This window comes from Leptidea sinapis, chromosome 23 (assembly GCF_905404315.1).
Source record: "Leptidea sinapis chromosome 23, ilLepSina1.1, whole genome shotgun sequence".
NCBI classification, from domain to species: domain Eukaryota; kingdom Metazoa; phylum Arthropoda; class Insecta; order Lepidoptera; family Pieridae; genus Leptidea; species Leptidea sinapis.
The window spans coordinates 11,696,485-11,707,627 of NC_066287.1; the positions used below are offsets into that span (position 1 = coordinate 11,696,485).

The window sequence follows — 11,143 nt, forward strand, 5'->3', positions numbered from 1 at the left end:
AATAGGGGCAATGAACTCACGAACTTATAACCTCCACAAACAAATTGAGAAAAAACTCGAACCAGAACTACATCAATCGAGCATCAAACAACAGACAAACTACTAATATTCATCACAGAAAAGCTCTTAAACTGATGTCATGTTTAGTAATGTATTTAAAAAATATCAAAATGTAAAATGTAATGATGCCCAAACAGGGTATACTTACCTTATTTACAAAAAAGTATAATTATAAATAAGTGCGATGTTGACAAGTTTATGTACTTTGTTTAGTGTATCGCAATATCTAAAATAATCACCCAAAAGTAATGCAAAAAATAATTAGTTTGATATGCTAACTAAAGTATATTGAATACACAAATAATAAGGGTTGGTCTACACGTATGATAAAACAGACCAACCAACTAGTCTTTTCTTTGAATAAAATTTCATTTTTGGTTTTTTATTTGACAACTATATAAGTATATTGTGTGCCTATATTTTTTTTTATGGAATAGGAGGACAAACCAGCGTACGGGTCACCTGGTGTTAAGTGATCACCGCCGCCCACATTGTCTTGCAACACCAGAGGAATCACAAGAGCGTTGCCGGCCTTTAAGGAAGGTGTATGCGCTTTTTTTGAAGGTACCCATGTCGTATCGTCTCGGAAACACCGCACAAGGAAGCTCATTCCATAGGTTCGTAGTACGAGGAAGAAAGCTTCTTGAAAACCGCACTGTGGAGGACCGCCACACATCCAGATGGTGGGGATGATATATGAACTTGTGGCGTGCGAAGGTGGAATTCGGCGGCAGGAATCAGGTTAAACATAAATACGGATAAACCAAAAATTGATTTCCAGCGTTTCTGTACTGTAATAGGTAAACTTTGCCGAATAAAGAGGCAACCATTTTATAAATAATGCAGGTCTTTTGAAGGTCAAGACCTAGTCCGCTCATTGTCTTTTTGGGAGGATCATTTGCACAGGATGCCGGCTAGATAATGGGTACCTCAATAGCGCTGATGTCTGCCGTGAAGCATTTATGTGTAAGCACTATTATGTTTCGATCTGAAGGGCGACGTAGCTAGTGAAATTACTGGGGAAATGAGACTAAACATCTTATGTCTCAAGGTGACGAGCGCATTTGTAGTGCCGCTCAGAGTTATTGAGTTTTTCAGGAACAGGATTCTTGCAGCGGCACTGCATTTTAATGGGCAGGCTGTATCAATTACCATCGGCTGAACGTCTCTTATTGTCATAAAAAAACCGAACCTTCAGGTGTACATGCAACAACTTTTCCACTTGGTAAGAGTCATTTCAGGTAAGGTCAGTACGAATTTGATATTGTCATTTTTATGAGGTATCATATTATTAGATTCTGTAACAGCAGTCGCCGGGCGAACTTCACGTAAATCGCCACAGAGGTGATCACTCCTACGTTTGAATTTGCAGAACCAGGAATACACAAAGCTACGCGATGGAGCTTCATCATCAAATGAGACCTCTGCCGACTTTTCTGTTGACTTAAATTATGCTGCGAATATTTTTTCAAGTTCAATTAATTTGATTGCTTACTGAAATGTTCATCTGCTCGCTGAGTATTCCGGTATCAAAAATCTAAATAGTTTTTTCTTAAATAACCTATCATAAATATTTTTCAGTATGTCCTACATAATCCTAGTATGTACATACGTAGGTAATTCATTACTCCATGACCAGAGGCAGAGTATCCCTAAGGCAAACTACTATTTAAAAGGTTTACTCCATATTTAATCCGCCTCTGTCATTACTCAATCAATTCTCCATAAAACGCGCCGTTGATACCTGTTTTAGATCTCGTCTTAGTCGATAAGGTCTCTCACTCGGAGAGTGTTCCGGTTTCAATAACTTAAATAGTTTTTTCTGAAATAACCTTTCTTGAATATCTTTCAGTATGGCCCATGTAATTCTAGTAGGACTGTAGGTAATTCGTTGCTCCATGACGCATTCTCCATCTACCGCACCGTTGATACCTATTTTAGATTACTCTATGGTCAATAAGGTTCTGGACAATACGAGCTTAGTGATTTCAGAAGGTCTGTGTTCCCAATTCCATCTCACTACAAATTTTTGAAATTGTCGTTCCGTGCTCTCTTCAAGCAAACTCTCTTGCAGAATTCCATCTTTCAATGCATGGTATTTATTTGTTTCTGATAGGGACAGAAGGTTATCACTGAACTACTGCATATCTTCATATCACAACTCGGTACCACAAGTTTTGCCATCATCATCCAAAAATTTGGTATGCGGGAAAAAACTTTGATATTAGCTGAGATTTATTTTCAATATTGCCAAGAAGTGAAAAGATAATAATCATGCGTCCCGGAGATTATTCTCATCATTATTATATCGCATCTCTACCCAAACTTTCTCTAATGAAATATCCCTTTGTCCCGCGGAAGTATTCTGCTCGCTGTCGTCTATACCGCGCCTTATGCAAGTATATAAAGATGGAGCGCCTTGTTTTGTAGATATTATACATTTAATCGGTGTACATCCGTGGCCGCATAATGTGGCTTATAGGTCCATTTTTGTTTTTAGGACTTTTGTCGCCATGTGTGCGAGGGGCTGATGATCTAACAGTAAACTTGACACAAGGGAATGTTCGAGGACATTTGGACCCCGATGGAGGATTTTACGCTTTCTATGGAATTCCGTATGCAACTGCACCGACCGGAGATAATAAGTTTAAGGTAAATAATAAGTTACTTAAGAATCTCTGGTGTTCTTAAACAGAACTTAAAATTTAATGAAGATAGTATTGAAGTCTATACAATTTGGAAATCGCAACAGTACAGCGATGTCGTAAATAAATAATCTAAAAAAGGCTTGGGTGTTAAAGGGGTTAAAGTTTGTGGCAATTTAAAGTATGCTAAAAAGAGGATGTAATACTATAGAAGAGTAATAAGAAGCAAACATACGGTTCAAGTGTTATCACATCGGGGTGATCCACGTCCCATACTTTTTTTGTAACACTAGATTTAACACAAGATTTGCCAACCTTATGAAGCGTTCATATGAATTTGGAGTCGGAAGACACATTGGAACGTGACCGGCGAGGCACCGTGTTGAGAGTCAACGGTTCTACCTAATACGCCACACACCTTTTAAAGTCACCTACACATTCTTAAAAGGCTGGCAACACTCCTGTAATTCTTTTAATGATAGTCCTCTCCATAAAAAACTACAGCATTTAGCTTTTCAGTTAGTCTGTTAGTTTTTTTTATCATAAGATCTTGTTTAGTTTTGGTTAATCTCTATTATTTGAATCTGCTCGTGTCAGCGTCGTGGGTTGTTTACCTTTCCTGAGATATGTGCGATGAAAACGATGGCTGGTCCATGCTTGTGAATGGGGGCTGCATTTGGTGCCAAGTCGGTCCTGTCTTTGGGGATTTTAATATTAATAATATACCATTTTAAGTTATTAGTTTAAATATATAATTGCTCGCATAATACCCAGTGTTTGCGAATTGACACATCTGCGGCACTCGTTATGGTTTTGAATTTATTTAATAATTCCTTTTTAACTTGCACAAGTAACTCAAAACGTTGGGGCAATTTTGGTGCATCACTTTACATACTAACTGTAAAATATAGATTTAAAAGAGTGGGAATAAGTTACTTGCCTGTTCCTCTCGTTAAAGTCCAACTTTTTCGAAGTAGGAGGTAAAATCATCATTTCATTTTGAGCTAAAGTGTATAAATGAATTTTCTTTCTTTCTAAGTAATTACTATCTGAACTCCTTGCTAGGTGTAGGCCTCACTTATCTTCTTCCATAGCGCTCTGTCTTTGCCGTGAATAGTCCATTCCTTCCCATCTACTTGTACAAGGCTATCATCATCTGCCCAGCGACTTTTTGGTCTTTCATCATTTCATACATTTAAAGGCTCCTTCCAACTGGTGACAGCATTTAGCTATACTTACAAAACATTAAATCGTTTGCATCGAGATATTAATCTAGTAGACCATACGTTATACATTTTTACTTTGTTTTCTACAAATGCTGATATTTTTATTTATTTATTTTAGATGTACCAACAATAACTCACCTTAACATTAACAATTGATTTGCACTTACATACTTATTCTAGGTTGGTTATTCTAATTAGGTACATTCAACATTTTAAATAAGAAAAAATTAAGTAACTTAGTAATAAATCTTAATTCTAGAAACTATACAATGTAAATAATTATAATGTGGTAATTGAGAAATTACAAAAAATTTAAGTAAGAATTAATAAGTCATTAACAACCTAATACAAACTTTTATCTACAGTGGTCGTTATTTTTTCTAAAACTTTATTTCTATATTACTTAAACGTGTCGTGAAAAATGTCAACGTCATGATCGTTGATATCATTGAATGTTGTAGATATTTAAAAAGACCGTATTGTTTCACATTCGTTCTAGAGTAATTATTTGAATCTTGTCTTGTTAATCATCTTGGAATGGAGAAATTTAAGTTAATATAATAAAAGATATTATGTTAGGTTCTAAGGATCCGTGTATAATTTTAAAAAGGCCGCAAAGTTCCAGAAACTTTCATTTGTTGGACAGAGAAACAATCTTAAAATGATTTAATCTGTCACAGTAAGGTGATCCATTTGAGATCTTTGAATGACAAGAATTTTGTAAATGATTTTTAAATTTTTTCCATGCGTTTTATGTGGCATTTATAGAAAGGGCTCCATATTATGCTATTGAACTCTAAAGTAAATCGAACAAGCGAGTTAAATAGACAGATATGAGTAGTTGTGTTTCTAAATTCCTTAGAGTTACGTTTTAGGAAACCTAACATTTTCCATGCCTTTATAATAATATGACCATAATGATTGACAGTACTTAACTTGGAATCGAATAGTACTCCCAAATCACGAACGACTGTTACTTGACTTTTTAAGAGGAGACATTTTTTTTTTACGCTTGAAGAATTTAATGTGTGAGCACTTGTTTACATTGATTTCCATTTTATTATTTGAACACCAATTGTAAATAGAATCAATATCGTGTTGCAAAACGTCTGCATCTATAGCACAGCCTACTGTACGATAGAATTTGACATCGTCAGCAAAAATTGAGCATAATTTAATGACCTTATTACTATTCATTCATTTAACGTATAAAAATACCGTCGCGTACATTTTAATATTGCACTAGAAAAAACTGTGACACAGTGAAGTTAAAAGTATTGATAAATATAAGTTATGAGTCAGTTTAGGTTTGAATAAAAATGCCTTATTGCATACTCTGCGGTATAAACAAATAAAAATAATTACGTACAGGTTTCCTTGTATTTATTTTATTATATTATCACTTCGATTAATTCACTTTTCGTTTATTAATTTACAAGCTAAAATTAGTTTTTTATTTTATATTATCTCTAAGGCGACATCACCAAATGGCCCAATGGAAGACCAGCGCTGAGTTGGGACCACTTTATAACGTATAGAAAATAATATTCCACAATTTTAGTTTCTGTTTTAATTTTTATTTTTAAGTCTTTTGTATTTGCATTTAGGTATTATACTTTACAAAAAAATATTTTTCTTTCTTTCTTTTATAATAGCTCGTGTGTGTAGGAGAGCATATATATATATGATGCGTATTTTCATTTTGTTTCCAATACAATATTAATACTTTTGTAATGTTCCCAGGCTCCTCTTCCCGGTCCTGTATGGTCCGATACCCTTGATGCTGTTGACGACACTGTTATTTGCCCACAAAAAATATACAGCATTGTTATTCCAAGCAAAAAGAAAATAAAAGAAGACTGCCTCATAGCAAATGTATTTGTGCCAGATACAAAGGAGAAGAATCTACCAGTAGTAGTGCACATCCACGGTGGCGCCTATCGTATAGGCTTTGGCAACTTACTTACATTTAAAAATTTTATAAAAAGCAAAAAAATAATTTTTGTAACATTTAATTTCCGACTTGGACCACATGGATTCTTATGTCTTGGAACGGAAGACGCTCCAGGAAATGCTGGAATGAAAGATCAGGTGGCTTTACTTCGCTGGGTTAATCAAAATATCGCTGCATTTGGCGGCAACCCTAAAGATGTTACTCTTGATGGATTTAGTTCTGGTGCATCGTCAATCGATTTGTTAATGCTATCGAAAAGTGCAAGAGGATTGTTTCATAAGGCTATACCAGAGAGTGGCGCTGGTGTTGCAGCATTTAGTATACAAACAGACCCTATAGCAAACGCCAAAGAATATGCAAAACTTTTAAATTATACAGGCTCTGATAGTGTTGCTGATTTAGAAAAATATTACAAAAGCCAACCTCTTGATTTACTTATGTCGGCTGATGTATCATCTAGAAAAGATTCAGTGTATTTGATGTCTCCTTGTCTTGAACCTAAAGGAAACAATAATTCCTTTATAACCGAAAGTCCTGTTAATATTTTGAAAAGAGGTGCATACCCGAAAGTACCTATGCTCTATGGATTTACAGCATTTGAAGGTCTTTACCGTTTAAACTTGTTCGACAAATGGAAACAGGATATGAATGTGGATTTTGAACCATTCCTTACTCCTGACCTAAAATTTAAAAGCGAAGATGAAAAGAAAAACGTATCTAGGGAAATAAAAGAGTTTTATTTTGGAAATTCTACGATAGACGATAACCAAGTCTTGAACTTTATTAATTATTTTAGTGATGTTATATTTATTTACCCTATGTTGAGATCTGTGAAACTGCTTGTAGAGTCGGGACACAAACAAGTGTATTTGTATGATTTTAAATTCGTTCATGCTGATTTACCCATTATTCCGCACACAAATATTCGCGGGGCTGGTCATTCCAGTCAAACATACACTGTAGCTGATGATGGATTACCGAGTACAAATTATTCAAACACAAGGCTTCAAGAGATGAGGAATTTGACAAGGAGTATATGGTTAAACTTTATATCTACAGGGTGAGTGAAATTATAGAATAACCTTTGAAAAGTATAAAATTATAACGTCTATTTGATCAACCCATGAGCCTATTATCTGACTATCGAACCGCAGCTTCTGATAACTTAATATATTAAGTAACGAATCCCACGTTTCGGACTTTTCGAAAATTCCCTAGTTTTCGAAGTCAAATAAAATTTCAATCGGTGGATTGTTATAACTTATAAGTGATGAAATGGGCGGTCATACTCACTTAGCATCAAATGTACCTACACTGAACTCATACGCTTTAGTCACATTAAAATTCATTTGTATTTATGTATTTAACTATTATTTTGAAGAATTGAAGTGCCATGCCAGTTCACTAATTGAAGAAATTATTCTTCAATTAGTGAACTGGCATGTTCATGCATGGCTGATCGGCAACGCTCTTGTGATTCCTCTGGTGTTGCAAGAGAATGTGGGCGGCGGTGATCACTTAACACCAGGTGACCCGTACGCTCATTTGTCCTCCTATTCCATAAAAAAAAAGAATGTTGCTTCCAAAATTGTATGTCAGTATTACCAAACAGTCGCTGTCCATCGCAACTTACCGTGAGGTGTTTATGTGATCTTTTTTAAACTTGCGGGTCTTTATTTGTATCGTTAACCGTTACTAACAGGGTATAGCTGATACCCTAACGCATCGATGGTTTTTTAGCAACGCAAGCAGTGTGTCTTGGCGTTAGTATAATATTATTGCATTTATCAAATTCAAATATTTTTATTCAAAATAGGATTCAATATCGCTTATTGAATGTCTAAAACTACAACCCATTCAAAAGAGACTGCCTCAGACCTGAGAAGAATGGGTGCAAGAAACTCAGCGGGCTTTTTTTAAATAAAAAAATATGGATTACAATGTGATATCGTACAATAAACATTTATAATCAAAGAGCCTGAGGGTGTTCACTTTCTTCCCAGTCCGTGGTGTCATTAAGAAAATCGTTTATGCTATAGTAACCTTTGCCACACAAACGTTTTTTAACAATTCTTTTAAATTTCGTAACACATTTGTTGTATAAATTTTCTGGGATCATATTGTAGAAGCATATACATCGCCCAACAAAAGACATTAAAAGACTCCACTGTGCAGTTTTCATAGAACTTTCTTCAACTCAACACAACTGTGGAATGAGCTTCCTTGTGCGGTTTTTCCTGGGCGATACGACATGGGTACCTTCAAAAAAAGCGCGTACACCTTCCATAAAGGTTGGCAACGCTCCTGTGATTTCTTTGGTGTTGCAGGAGAATGTGGGTGGCGGTAATTGCTTAGCACCCGATGAACAAATATATAATACTACATGTTAAAAATTCAAATGTTGCATAAGAGTGACCAGACACTCACTCTCTGCTAAAAAGAAGTTATTTTTATGGAATAAGACAAATAAGCCTTCCTGACCTGATGGCCTTCACCCCATTATTTCCTCCAAAAAGAAGAATCACAAGGCGTCACCGTTAAAGTAATATTTTTGTAGATATTCATGTCATTGCGACCTTGAAATACTATTATTAAATAAATTAATTGCGTAAGAAGAACAAACACGTGTACAAACTTTATGATAATTATTTGATATATTATATTTATATATTTTTTACAGGAGACCAATTCCTAAAGGTTCAAAGCTGCCTCGTTGGCCAGCAGTGAAGAGGCTTGACAGATCACCATATATGGCGTTAGATCTACAGTTGCACCTCAAGTGTGCGGCATTGAAGAAACGTGCTCGGTTCTGGGATCGGATTTACGCCAAATATTTTAAGCAGCCAGTATCTCCATCAGCCCTAACAACAAACAACCAAACAAAAAATACAATAGAATAGATATATAAACAACCCGTCACGCAAAAGAGCCGTTTTAAACATACATACCTCGAACACCCAATCCCTTACCCACCCAAGCACATACCTCTGTGGCTTTATCACTTTTCTATTCGTCTACTCTTGTGACTTTGCTCCTAACCTTACTACCTTATTAGGGGCCTTGCATACCACATTCTTTTCAGCCGCCTTCGAAGTGCGGTTCACGCAACTGGAACGCACTGCGAATGCGCAAAGTGATGTTATCGCAACCAATTACATATTATACAGTTCGAATATGCAGACGTCGAATTTTTTGCGTAATGGCGATGTTCAGTTAAAGTGAAATAGAAACCCCACGACAATGGTGAATTGAACTAACGTAACTAGTCTTTTGCCAATAGTATTACGATGGCATCAATTGAGCCAATACTTCTTCCGTTGGTTCTTATGCCTTTGTTAAGGCGCGGACTGACTAGGATTGTAAACGCTACAACCAATAGTACAATATTTGTGTTCATCAAGTGGCTAAGCTACAAATTGGCATTTATTTTACTGGTTTTCTTTTGTTTATTGAAAATAAAAATATTAAATTGAACAATTGTTCGGTATACGTTTTAGAAAAATACAAATTCTTTTAAATTCTTTAAAAAATGAATGTTGTTATCGCTGAAAATTCAAAGTTTTTTAACTCAAAATTTTTCAATTTTTGGGAAGCAACTTCCAAATTTTTTATTGGATATTTCAAATTATATATAAATATTCTATTCGGTTCAAATTTTTCTTTAAGTCCTTTTTTTTGTGCTGTATTTTTTCGTCAGAATATTTTCATTGCGTCATCTGTTATCGATTAACTAAGAAACCATTTTTTGTGGATATTAAGGTATGACCGCGCCTTAATAAGGAAATGTTGAGAAGTCATAATGCGCATTAGTAGCGCGTTTCTCGTGCGAATACATCGATACAGTCGCAAGTAATCTGGCCTTTTTCATGTATAACAGCACATCCAACACGCGATTACAATGAAATCCTGAAAGAAGCGTGGTATGCGAAAGCCCTTACTCCTTGCCTATAAGTTCAAAAATGTATTTTTTCATGTACCTAATAAATGTTCAAGCAAAATTGTCTTTTAAACTTCAGTACACATAACGTGTTGAGTTAAGAATATTATATTAAGAAACCATAGAATATCTATCTCAAGGTCGGATTGATTCTTGAAAAAACATATTTTTATTTGCAACAAAGGACTCGCCAGTTGTCGATATTCAAATATAATTTGTTGAATTGTTAAGTTGGTATCTCTAGCCACGGAATAGGAAAAACAGCGGTAGCAGAATGTCGCCATCAGTTACTCAAAATGTACGCACTTTTCACAGCCAAGTGAAGTGAAAATAAATTTGGACAATTAATGTATAGCGTAAAATTACAATTATCAAGTGAACCTTATTGAAACATATTGTTCACCTTTATTTATGATCGATTACCGATGCTAGTTAACAAAACTATCCAAAACATAATAACAAAGATAAAAATAAAATAAATAAGTCAAATAACGGTTTTTTCATACGTCACGTGTCATTTAACATGTAAGTAACTAAAACTTTATCTTGCTGGTAATTGTGTTTTTAGTGTTTAACTTGTTAATATTTGTTTGCCTTCTAAATGCTGAGTCAACGATCGTTCAGTCACTCCCAGACGTACAAGTATGTCATGTCGCACCATATTGTTGAAACCATAATATATTTACAATACAGTGTATAGACTTATGAAACGTACGAGAGATAAGCACATCTGTAACGGATATACAGTTAGAAAAGGAAAGCGAATCTTTTGTTAGTGTAACCAATTATTTTGATTGACAAATCGTACATAATCGGACACGCTTCAATTTGTTTAGTATTTTTAATTTTATACTCTACAACTACATAATGTACACATTGACCACAGGAATTAACAGAATACAAAGCCATAATTTTCATTCAAAGAGTAATGGGAAGACTAAAAGTTTTCATTTTTGCCCGAAGATAGCTCTTCGTGCGAAATTATCGAACAGCTGTTCATGGAACGACCTCGCAACTCCACATAGATACTAGCGTAAGTTCAGCTGAGCTAACAAATGGTAAAAACCTTCGCCTGGCAGGTGATTTGTTCAAGCAAATTTCCATCTACATACCTACCCATATCGTAGCAACCACACTTACCGACTTCACTTCGAAATAATAAAGACATGTTAGTTGATAAAAATGTTTTACATGTTTTTATTAGATCTGATACAGTAAAACATCATTACAAAATCCATATTATTATGAAGGATCACACCTAGATATGAAACAAACCATTGAAGCTTATACCAGTTACCAGGTTGCACAGGCTACAACGGTT

At 35.1% G+C, this 11,143-nt stretch overlaps 1 protein-coding gene across 1 annotated transcript; it reads left to right on the forward strand.

Moving 5' to 3' along the window:
* Positions 1–2,505: 2,505 nt before the first annotated feature.
* On the forward strand, positions 2,506–9,883 carry LOC126971112 (esterase-6-like). The gene is made up of 3 exons (XM_050817267.1): positions 2,506–2,712; positions 5,675–6,945; positions 8,566–9,883. Exons 1-3 carry the CDS (start codon positions 2,530–2,532, stop codon positions 8,783–8,785), a joined length of 1,674 nt encoding a protein of 557 aa, XP_050673224.1. The 5' UTR covers positions 2,506–2,529; the 3' UTR covers positions 8,786–9,883.
* The last annotated feature ends 1,260 nt before the right edge of the window (positions 9,884–11,143 follow it).